The sequence below is a fragment of the Emys orbicularis genome, chromosome 17, assembly GCF_028017835.1.
Source record: "Emys orbicularis isolate rEmyOrb1 chromosome 17, rEmyOrb1.hap1, whole genome shotgun sequence".
NCBI lineage: Eukaryota > Metazoa > Chordata > Testudines > Emydidae > Emys > Emys orbicularis.
Window position 1 is genome coordinate 1,738,787 of NC_088699.1, and position 12,368 is coordinate 1,751,154.

At 52.3% G+C, this 12,368-nt stretch overlaps 1 protein-coding gene across 1 annotated transcript in view; it reads right to left on the reverse strand.

Moving 5' to 3' along the window:
• SMG6 (SMG6 nonsense mediated mRNA decay factor) overlaps positions 1-12,368 on the reverse strand; it is a 169,308-nt gene that overhangs the window by 156,792 nt on the left and 148 nt on the right. The window contains exons 2-4 of the mRNA XM_065418202.1: positions 7,087-8,854; positions 4,107-4,299; positions 1,025-1,135 (exon numbers count right to left, since the gene is read on the reverse strand). Coding sequence (XP_065274274.1) covers positions 1,025-1,135; positions 4,107-4,299; positions 7,087-8,854 — 2,072 coding nt within the window. The remainder of the gene's footprint in view (positions 1-1,024; positions 1,136-4,106; positions 4,300-7,086; positions 8,855-12,368) is intronic.

Here is a 12,368-nt window from a genome sequence, read left to right on the forward strand (position 1 = left end):
CATTGGGGGATGGGAGACTGGCCGAGGGAGGATACCTGAGCATGTAATGTGAGAACCCAGGAAGGGGTTAGAGGCCAGGTGACACCTTTGCCCGGGAAACTGAACAAAGGCTGGGGGAGGAGACGCTGGAGGGAGAGTTTCAGAGCTGGCTGGTGGAATGGCTGGGAGGCAGACGGGGCTCTGACCCCCCAAGGAGGCTGTGGTGCCCTGGGACCCCAAGATGCACCTAATTGGGGGGGATCCTGTTGTCTGTGCCTGCAAGACCTGTCTTGGACTGTGTTCCTGTCGTCTAAATAAACCTTCTGCTTTACTGGCTGGCTGAGAGTCATGGTGAATCGCAGGAAGCCGGGGGTGCAGGGCCTTGTGTCCCCCCACACTCTGTGACAGAGTTCTTGTGAAAGGTGCTGTAAGAAAGACTTATTTTCTCATGGCACATGTGCTGTTGCTGCACATGCTGAACAAGCTCCCCTCCCCCCTCCCCAAAACATGCCCTACCCCTGCCCTGTGCAGGCTCCGTGGCTCATTCAGGCCTTGGGCTCTCTGCTGAGACTGCCTATCAGGGGATAGTTGTGATGTGGACAGCTCCCCACTAGGAAACGGAGCTTGCTAGGTGACCCCGCTCCTGCTCCACTGCCCAGGGCTGACCTGCTACTAGGTCGCACAGAAGCGGCACTGCCCTTCTGTCTCCCATCACTGACCTGGCCTCAACAGAGATACAAAGAGGATGTTCAATAAACGAGGCACTGGTCAAGGTTCTTTCTAACACCTGCTCCCTCTCCCAGCCCTGGTCTGAGTGCTGGGGCAGGGCAAAATTCTTCTCCTTTGCAAAGAAATGGGACCAATAAACACACTGGAGCTGTTTAACTCTGGGTTATCAGAACAACTGAGCAAATATTCCTGAGAACATGCTGTCATCGGCATAAAGAGCTCCCCACCTCCTGAGGATGCCATGATAGATATTTCATCAGAGAGGGCTCAGAGCTCTCATGGGAGACACCATGCCCTGGAAGGAAAGCCTACTTACCATCTTCCGCAAGGGCTTGCTGCGAATGGCCATCCCATCCATATAATCCTCCAGTTTGAACTGGTATGACACCTGCAGCTTCTGAAGCAAATTGTCAAAGAAAATAGTGCCCTGCAACAAACAAGCAGACAAACAGGATGTCCCTCAGTGATCGTGAGCACAAAAGCAAGGTCTGCCAGCCACAGCTGGGAGAGCCCAGCTCGCTCACAGCCAGCACTGCTGGGTGGAAGGCAGAAGAGAGCCCGCTCCCTGGGGATTTGTTTCTTAAAAAAAAAAAAAAAATTACCTTCTTCTAGGATCTGTCATCCAGGGATCTAAAAGCATCTAACAATGACATCTTTGGGAGGCAGATCAGTATTATCTCACTGTATAGGTAGGGAAACAAAGGCCTTGTCTCCAGCAGAAAGGTGCAGTGGTTTAATTAAAGGTGTGATTTAAACCAATTTAATTCAATCAGTAGAAAAGTCTGTGAATGCCCTTATTTAGTTCAGTTTAAACTAGGCTTATTTTAGTTTATTTTAAACTAATTCCTAACTGACTTAAGCCAAAACAAATCAAGCCTGGTTTAAACCATAATAAACAAGAGGGTCCACACAGCTGTTACACTAGTTTAACTACATCAATTTAAAATCACACCTCTAAGCTACGTCTACACTACGCACCATGCCACAGTGAAAAGCAGGCTGAGTTCACACCACAGTGTGTAGCTACATGAGTCAGTGAAATGCTCTGGAAGAGGGGAGACAGTGGGAAAAGACTGCAGCAACTCACCCCTGCCAGAACCTTTCCCTGCTGCTGGAGACTTTTCAGTCTGCAGGGACAGGCTTCAGCTGCAAAAAGCCACCACAGCCTTTCCCCATGGCCGGACAGGTCTCCACGAGGGGTAACTGGCAGAGCCTTTCCCCATGGCCGGACAGGTCTCCACGAGGGGTAACTGGCAGAGCGTTTCCCCATGGCCGGACAGGTCTCCACGAGGGGTAACTGGCAGAGACTTTCCCCATGGCCGGGCAGGGCTCCACGAGGGGTAGCTGGCAGAGCGTTTCCCCAGGGCCGGACAGGTCTCCACGAGGGGTAACTGGCAGAGCCTTTCCCCATGGCCGGACAGGTCTCCACGAGGGGTAACTGGCAGAGCCTTTCCCCATGGCCAGGCAGAGCTCCACGAGGGGTAACTGGCAGAGCCTTTCCCCATGGCCGGACAGGTCTCCACGAGGGGTAACTGGCAGAGCCTTTCCCCATGGCCGGACAGGTCTCCACGAGGGGTAGCTGGCAGAGCCTTTCCCCATGGCCAGGCAGAGCTCCACGAGGGGTAGCTGGCAGAGCCTTTCCCCATGGCCGGGCAGAGCTCCACGAGGGGTAGCTGGCAGAGCCTTTCCCCATGGCCGGACAGGGCTCCACGAGGGGTAGCTGGCAGAGCCTTTCCCCATGGCCGGGCAGGGCTCCACGAGGGGTAGCTGGCAGAGCCTTTCCCCATGGCCGGGCAGGGCTCCACGAGGGGTAGCTGGCAGAGCCTTTCCCCATGGCTGGGCAGGGCTCCACGAGGGGTAGCTGGCAGAGCCTTTCCCCATGGCCGGGCAGAGCTCCACGAGGGAGCTGGCAGAGCCTTTCCCCAGGGCCGGGCAGAGCTCCACGAGGGGTAGCTGGCAGAGCCTTTCCCCATGGCCGGGAAGGGCTCCACGAGGGGTAGCTGGCAGAGCCTTTCCCCATGGCCGGGCAGAGCTCCACGAGGGGTAGCTGGCAGAGCCTTTCCCCATGGCCGGGCAGGGCTCCACGAGGGGTAGCTGGCAGAGCCTTTCCCCATGGCCGGACAGGGGTCCACGAGGGGTAGCTGGCAGAGCCTTTCCCCATGGCCGGACAGGGCTCCACGAGGGGTAGCTGGCAGAGCGTTTCCCCAGGGCCGGGCAGAGCTCCACGAGGGGTAGCTGGCAGAGCGTTTCCCCAGGGCCGGGCAGAGCTCCACGAGGGGTAGCTGGCAGAGCCTTTCCCCATGGCCGGACAGGTCTCCACAAGGGGTAACTGGCAGAGCCTTTCCCCATGGCCGGGCAGGTCTCCACGAGGGGTAACTGGCAGAGCCTTTCCCCATGGCCGGGCAGAGCTCCACGAGGGGTAGCTGGCAGAGCCTTTCCCCAGGGCCGGGCAGGGCTCCACGAGGGGTAGCTGGCAGAGCCTTTCCCCAGGGCCGGGCAGGGCTCCACGAGGGGTAGCTGGCAGAGCCTTTCCCCAGGGCCGGGCAGGGCTCCACGAGGGGTAGCTGGCAGAGCCTTTCCCCATGGCCGGGCAGAGCTCCACGAGGGGTAGCTGGCAGAGCCTTTCCCCATGGCCGGGCAGAGCTCCACGAGGGGTAGCTGGCAGAGCCTTTCCCCATGGCCGGGCAGGGCTCCACGAGGGGTAACTGGCAGAGCCTTTCCCCATGGCCGGGCAGGGCTCCACGAGGGGTAGCTGGCAGAGCGTTTCCCCATGGCCGGGCAGGGCTCCACGAGGGGGAGCTGGCCGAGCCTTTCCCCAGGGCCGGGCAGGGCTTCACGAGGGGGAGCTGGCAGAGCCTTTCCCCATGGCCGGGCAGAGCTCCACGAGGGGTAGCTGGCAGAGCCTTTCCCCATGACCGGGGAAGGCTCCAGCAGGCTTCAGAAGTGGGGAGCTGCTATCTCCCCCCACCAGAGCCTTTGCCCACCCCCAGACTTTTCTTGCAGCAGGGAAAAGCCTTAGCAGTGGGGAGGCAGCCAGACATTACATGGCACGGAGGCACGGCTGGGCAAGTAGAGAGTGGTGTGGAGCATGTACTCGTGTACGTACCCAGACTCTTCAGGCATGTCTGTACGTGTCTAAACTATGTCTCACCGGCTATACTGCTACTTATACCTGTGCTAGTGAGGCTATATGCATATGTACACTACACACCGCTGAAAGGAGCATGCAGTGTAGACGTACCCTTAGTTAAACTGGTGCAAGTTTCTCACGTAGACAAGCCCTGAAGAAGAGAAGTGATCTGCCAAGGTCGTGCAGAACTGGAACAGAATGTAGGTGTGCTGACTCACCACAGCCCTGCTCTAACAACTAGAAAGCACTTCCACGTTTCTCTTCTTACCTCATCGAGGAGCTGAAGCAGTTTGTTCCGAATTTCCTGCCCGTTCTCCCCTAGCGGATCCTTGAGGAGCTGCCGGAATTTCTCAATCACCTGATAGAAGGCGTTCTTCCAGAGCAGCTGATCCACATTCTGGTTATCGGAGAACTCAATATCCATGAGGATGCATCGTTCATACAGTTGCAGCATCTCTGCTCTAGGAGACACAGACAACAGCTGACACAACAGCAACTAAACAGCTCTGCCCCGCTGTGCTAGTTCGAGCGCAGACTCAGAGCTGCCAGGGAACATTTGCTGAACTGCCCGCTACTTCCCCATCCAACACAAGAATGAGATGCCAGCAACCTCTCACTGTTCCATTAGACAGCAAATAAATCCCCTCACCAGTACACTCCTGCAGAGCGATCTGAACAGTTGCAGTCACACACTTCTCCCAGTGCAGGAGGGTGAGTGTGAAAGGAGCCTCTCTCTGTTCCTTCTGGCCTGTCGGAGAAAGAGAGTGCTCCTGCCACAGCCTCACTGCTGGGATCTCCCAGGCAGGAGTGAATCTTGGTACTGAGAGGGGAATGTACAGACTTTCAATGATGATCCAATGCACAGAAGCCCTTCCCCCACTGCTGCCTTAGCCCCCAAATACCTGTTCATTCTGAGCACTAAATTTATCTGTGCAGGCCAGGGAAAGAGATCTAGACGGCAGGGAAAGTCCTACCATGGAAAGAAGGGTGCACCAATCTCCCCTCCTCCCAACCAAAAATAAGTCACAAATTCATGACAAAAACAGAGACTTTATTCCCTTTGTCTCTATTCCCCACCCCTCTTCATTTCTCTGTGCTTAACTCCATCTGGGAATGCTACACCTCCCCAGGTAGACCATATAAAAGGGGGGAAGATGAGAAAGAGACTCACTGTCATAGAAATCAGGGTCCTCCCCCCATAGCTCTCCAATGGCCAGAGCAGAACTGTTCCCTACATTATGTTCTCTAGAGCTTGGACCATTCCAGCTGTAAATGACTCCACAGCCCTTGGGAGATGATCCCGCTGTCAGGAAGGTTGCTCTGACGTTCAGTCTACATTTCCTTTGCTCATCGTCAGCCCACTGCTCCAATTTTACCTTGTTGGCCCACCTTAGCTAATTGTGTTCCTTTACTGGGACTGGAGGAACTTGTTTGTGAGGAGAGGCAAAAACAGCTCAGTATATATTGTAGCTTGGTTAAGTGACTCATTGTCAAAATCTATAAAAGTCAGTAACAAAAACCAGTGACTAAGAGACCAAGGAGGCAGAAAAAGCAGGGTCTCACCCTGGCCACAGACCCCTCCGCATGCCCCACAGAGTACAGGCTAGAGTAGCTGTGGTTCTTGGCTATTGTTAGTTTTTACAGACTAACCCAAAGCACTTCCATATAGCCCTCTGAACCACAAAACAGCAGCAACCTTCAGACCAACAGTCCCATTTCCCTCCCCTCCCGAGACTGGTAAACGTGAAGCTACAACACTTCAGCCAAGTCAGGGAAGCCAGACAACACACAGGTAAAGGGGTTCCCAGGGAGGATGCCTTTGAAAACACTCAGCAGGAAGAATGATGACAGAGTGATCCATGCCAACTCTTCTCCTTGGCCTAGGACTCCCAATCAGATCCGGCTCTGAGCCGCCACACTCCCAGGCTACCCATGCACAGTCATTCTCCTTGACACATGACCATTTGCCCCCTCTGCTATATCCTACGTATGCTCTCTGTGAAGCACACTGTAACTTGTCATCACACTTCTATTTGCCTGCGCAGACTGGACTACCATCAAATGTTTGATACAGTCTTTTCTGCACATAAGTGAGCTGTACAGCTGGGGTGCTTGGCCCAGAAATATGTACATATTACCACTAGCATCTTCAGGCAGTTTGACAACAGATAAGGTGCTGCTGCAACTGCTGTCTCAAGGATGGTCCTTTAAGATGCCCTGGAACAGCTAGTGCTGTCTGCAGTAAAACATAGCAAAGTCCTGTCACGTCCCTCCATGGAGCTTGGATTGTGAGAGTCCAGAAAACAGATGATAGGTCTAGAAATTAATTCACTTGCTGAACCTGCTGCTGTCAGCTGTGAAAACAAGTCACCAGAGAAGCCCTGGAAACAAGGAGGTCACTGAGTGAACATGAAAGCTGGAGAGCAGGAGCTGTTGCTGTCATGAAGCTAACTACAAGGGTGCCAATTTCATTTCTTCCTCACTATGTGGCAGCATCAGGCCATTCCCACTGGAGGGCACAGAGTTTAACAATGTCAGCAGTGAGAGGGTCTACTCAGTTCTAAAACTGCCAGCATTATTACATCATTATATAGCACCAGAACCCCCCAGAAAGAATACCAGATGTGTGGTCCCTGCCCAGAGACGCTCACAATCAAACAGACAGTAAATGAATATAACAGACTGTCTTGTGGATCAGGCTTGGAATGCAAAGCCTGCTGGACAGAAACCAGGGACACGGTCATCTTACCAGAATGGCTGAGAGCATGTAAGCCAGGGCTTGCAGTCGCTCAGCTCCCAGCCACCACCAGGCCAGGAAACGCTCCAGCAGCCCCACTCCTCTCCTCATAGCAACGAGATTCTCTAACTATAAAAAGCTGAGACTTAGCCACCAGCCCAGAGAGCTGCTGCCTGTGCCTTTCCAACGTCAGGCCACCTACTCATTTACAAGGCTGCTTCTGCACAGCCAGTGGAAGCAAAGGTTCTCCCTGGGTTTTCTTCACTCAGTTACCCACAAACCCGTTAGCACAACTGCAGACATGGCTTGCCACAGGCTAGGCAGCCACCCCACCCCCCCACCGCTCTGGAATGTAGCTGGGCCGTGGCCAGTCCCTCTCAAGCAAGTGCCCAAGGACAGATCAAACATTTGAGGGTGGTATTTCTGCAAACATTTACCCAGTGGGGATGATGCTGTAGCTCATCCCCTCCCCCAGCCCGACACAGCATAGCCCAAAGTGAAAGCTTCAAACCTCAGTTGTGCCATCTTCTCAAGACCCTCAGGGCTGATGCGGTCTCTGGAAAGCAGGTTGCTGAGCTGCTGCTCCTGGTTCCCAGCCTCTCGGAGGAGTTTGCTGAGCTCCTGCTGCTGTATGTTCCTCATCTGCTGTTCCATCTCAGGACTCAAAGGGGTAGAGGGGAGGGGGCTGCAGATATACTGCCCTGACTGGCCTGGATATCCGGGGTAGTAAGCTCCTGGGTAAACACTGTTATTGGGGCCCATCTGATATGGCAAAGAATACCCTCCATAAGGATACTGAGGACCTTGGCCTTTTGGACTGGGGTAATAATAGGGGTTGTCAGAATTCTGAAATTTGTAGTAGGAGGCCTGCGACTGGCGTGCATCCCCCCAGGAAGTGGGACTCACTTCATCATCAGTATCTAGAAAATGAAGCTGTGAGGTCTGGCTCTTCAGAGCAGGTTTTTGGTCCGGGTTGTTTGGATCCCACAACCTGCGCATAGTGCCTCCACGGCCCCTGCCTCTGGGCCCCTTGCTGCCACCACTACCAAGCAGGAGCCTGGGCCCAGACTGAGTAGATTCGGGAGAGCCTGCAGCACTGGCAGAGAGGTCTGTGTTGGCAGGCAGGATGAGAATCCCACGGCCTCTCCCCTGAGGCTCCCTGCCCTTCACCTCCACAGCCTCTATGGAGTCACTTACATTAAAAGCCTTTGGAGGCTTTTTCTTGTCTGTGTGCGCCACAGGGATGTCTCTGCTCACAGACTTATTATCGAAAGTGACGCGCGGGGCTCCCTTGACCTCCTTCCCATTGCTGCTCCACTCACTCTCACTTTTAGCTCGGCTCTGCTCTGGGTGCTTTCTCTCTGAATTCCTGCTGGCGCCATATGCTTCTGTCTCCCCAATTTTGTCATCTTCCAGAGAGTCAGTGGAGGAAGCAGAGAGCTGTTTTTTAGGACGGCTTCTCTCTTTGGCCCGCTCCTGTCGCTTCTTTCCCCCATCAGCCAGTGGGGCTCCATCTGTGCTGTTGTTGCTCCCTGCTGAGCTCGTGCTACAGGTGCGGTATCGGCTCCTCCGTTTGTCAGAGCGGGAGTATCGCTTTGTAGATCCCAGCTTCCCCTGGATCAAGTCATCACTTGATTTCCTGACCCTGTCAGCCCGCTCTACCTGCCTTCCTTTTTCTCCCCGTGTGGTTTTCGCTCCCTCACTAGTCAGGCTTCCCTCCCTCTCCTCTCTGTTAAGTTTAGTTCTGCTGCTGTTGCTGCCTTTCCCAATGTCCCTTTCAATCTCTTCATCTCCTTCAACTCTCAGCTGTTCCATCTTACTGGCAATTTCATCATTGGCTGGCTGGCTGGCTGCCTCCTTGGCAACGGTCTGCAGGCGTTTCCCAGGCTGATAGATCTGCTGGTCCGGCTTCTTGGTTCTCCTGATGATCCTGGGACACCAGTCATCTGAGACAGAGTGTTTATCCAAATTCTCTTGGCTCTGAAAAACAGCTTTACTTTCCATCTCTCCATTTCCCTGGGAGGGACCATTCTGCTTCTGGCTGTCACCTTTGCTGAGATCTCCAGTGACCTGAGATCCCCCTCCAGTACCAGCAGGATCTTTGTCACTAGCAGTTTCATACTTGGATTCATCAGATCTGGTCCCTTCATACGCTGAGGCTTCCTGTTTTAATGGTGTGTGTTTGTTCCTAAGCCGGGAGAGGCCAGGCTTGTAGATTTCAAGGTCTGGACGCCGGTTATCTTTACGATGCCTGGGCTCCTTCAGTTCCTTCGTGCTCTCTGTAAAGAAGAGATAAAGAGGCGGGGGTTATTCCAGTTATGGAACAGCAAAGCAGGGTAAGAGTTAGAGAGACAGAAACATTAGAGAAATGTGAAGAGTCTTTAATGGTCTCAGGGTGGCTCCAAGAGGGGCAGAAGTTTTAAAATTGAGACTATCAGAGCTGAAGTTCTTTATCTGGGTATGATGTGAAATCACACAGAGCAGGGTGAGAAATGCAAGAGCAGGAGGCAGAGAGGAACCCTATGACTCTGAGCCTGTGGCCTTATTTCAGGCTACATATTGTTATTATTTGTTAAGCACCTCCAATGTACCCCTCACTGTACAGAACACACGTACAAAACAGCCTTAGCCTCAAGCAGCTTACGAGCTAAGGAACAGACAAGATACACTGGGAGACTCATAGCAGAGTGCAAGCTAAGGGTTTTGTTGCTGCTGTTTTCCTGTTTCACCCTCTGCTCCCCGATCTGCCTGTTGGTGGTACATGTGCCTTCCCCTCTGCCGCTCTTGCCATTTGGACCAGCTCCCTGTACATCCCTGCCTCATTTACATACATCTCATTTCAACTCAGCACTGAAGACTTCTTTTCTCCCGGGCCCACAACTCGTTACAGTTCTCTCTGTGTAATGATATTAATACTAGAAGTACTTAAAAGAACACAACTGACATGAAAAAGACTATGTAAAATAATGTCATCACATGCAGCAGCATTATACATTATTCTTATTAAATCTGTATCTTTGGCTGGGGTTTTACATCATATTATAGAATGGTTTCTACTTCATACCAACTGAAAACCACCACTAAGATGGCCTCAGTAGTACCTAGCAGAGGGAAATCACTCAAAGCAAGAACACACCTCCCTCTGAAGCAAACATACTGAAGATCATAGATCCTCTCTCACTAATCTCCTCCCACAGCAGCCTAACCAATTCATTGACAGTAACAAATGAAGGCACCTCAGAGACAGTTCTGAGGTGTCTGTCATTAGAACACTGGATACACTACATCCATGACGACAGAGCACTGATGGGAGAAGCTTCTGAAATGGGAGTGGTGAGGGTGGACTTTTTCTAGAGACACTTGTCCTCTAGATAGTTGGGCACAGTTTGTTTAGCTGCATGAAACTTGATTTTAGAATTTCAGCTTCCCCAGTTTCTCCTTGGAGGATTTCATACTCCACACAAATTAACAGAAGTAGCTTGATTGCTGTGACACCACCATAAAACCATGTGGTATTCAATTGCTTTCATTCTAACCAAACAACAGTACGGTCAAGGTAGTGGCTGCACTTCTAGATCAGTCTCAAAGGAATCTCACTGACTAATAATTTGAGGATAGATAGGAGGAGATGCAGCAGTCCTGACTCTCATTGCTTTAACTTTGACAGCCGCAATGCCTGGGATAACTTACAGGAAACGACGGCATATAATCAGAATCATCAAGTAGCTAGTGCAGCTTTCTGTGCTGCACTAGCTGGCGCCCACTGCCAAATCGCCATCACAAGCAGCCTTGAATAAAAAACAATTCGGCATCTGTGAAGCCAACATTCATAGTCTCAAAGCTCCACTCTGCTCACAATACTTCAGAGCAAAGAGAGTTAACCATTTCTGTAACACAGACACACACTTGCCTTGCTGATCACATTAGCTGGCTCAAAACCAGTCAAGAAATTCAGAGGGAAATGACTTATGGGCCACCATGCCATCCAACTAACAACAACTAATTTGTATATCGCACTTTTCATCAGTAGATCCCAAAGTGCTTTACAGAGGAGTGAAACTACAGACAATTTTTCAGATGCTTTGGACATTACAGGCTACACAGAAAGCATCTGCCAAGACAGAATCATTCAATTCCTGCTACAGCCGCTACCTGACAATAGCAAAAGGCAAGAATAGTTGCAGGGAAGCAAACAGAGATGGGCATTCTGAAAGCAGTGATGATGGGACGGATTGCCTTTAGTAATCCTTTGCATTTATCTACCAGTTTTCATCTTCAAAGCACTGTACAAACCTTAATTAATTAACTCTTACAACCCACTCCCTCTTCACCTGTCCCCATGAGTCAGGTAAGACCTAACCCCATTTTGCAGATGGGGAAGCAAATGGCAGAGAGGGTGACTGGAATTCCTGGCATTCATTTACTGTATGTGCAGTGCTATACTCAGAGACCTCTGGGAATGAGTACTTGGGAACACTGTGATATAGTGGGAAGCTGCTGCAATAATGGGCAGCCATGCAGCAAAATGAAATGGATGATGAACCACACCAGCAATGAAATGGAGACCAGTGACAAGCACAACATAAGAAGCCAGTAAAGAAGATGAGAACGCAGGCCAAGAGCTCTGCAGAACCTAACTGGCCACCACTGGCCAGCAGCACAGCCTACGCAAGCTCTGCACTTGGAAGCAGGCAGAAGGAACTGAAGAGGATGCAAATATACCTCTGCTGGGACATGCAGCTTTCAGAATACCGTACATGGATTATTGACTTTAACTTCTCATGGACTCAGTGTTTCTCAAACAGGGAGTGCAGAGACTCTTACAGGCAAGTTGTGCAGCTACTTCTGGCCCAATAGTGAGAGCACCTATCAGTTTTCACACATTTAGGGCTAGCTGCAGCCCAATACAGACTCTTTTCAGCATGTACAGAGGTTTTCTGGACTTGAGCATCAAGTAAACTCAAGACCCCTCTCTGTGCCGTACATATTCCAATGCTGGGTGTTCCTTTGATGTAAACTGAACTCCAACAATGGAGAGGTGGCCGTCACATAGGATGACAAAACCAAACTGCAAAGAGAACGGGAGAAGTTAGAGCCCAGAAAGCTGCACACAGTAAGAGGAGATTCAGTCCAGTAGCCTGGCAGCAGAAATAAACTCAGATCCAGAACAAGGCTCTGCAACCAACCAGCTGCACCCAGCACAATAAGGAGACTTTACTTGGAGAGGATGTGATCAATGTAAAATCACACGTGTCACAAAACTGTTTATTACTGTTACACGGAGCACCTCACATTCCTAAAAGAGAAAGTGTTGGGGGGGAGGGGGGGAATATTCTTCTGTGTTTTCAGTTTGTTTACTTCGCACCTATCGGGTATAGTCAGTGTCAGTGTCCCGTGTAGAGTCAGTTCGTTCCCCCCGGCTTGGCTGGGTCTGTCCCAGATCCCAAGGGTGGAGACAAGCACCCAACGTGACATGTGACCGGGAAGGCCCCAGGATTGGCGGGGCCCCGGGGGGTCGGAGGCAGGTGCGGAACCCCACGGTGCTTTTAAGGCATTGTTAGACACTGACTCGATGCCGAGTCCCAGCGCCCGTCGATGCGGCGCCAGCAGGACTCCCCAGGCGAGCCCCGGGGCTCGCGCGAGTCAGCAGGTCACGGCAGCCAACGGCTTTATCGCGACCTGCGAGCTCGCGTGAGAGCCCCACGCGGCCCCCTCCCCTCGCGCGAGGCAGGCGAGCTCGGGCCGCAGCTGCTCCCTCGCGGCGGGGCCCAGCCCGGGGGTCGCGGGGCTCTA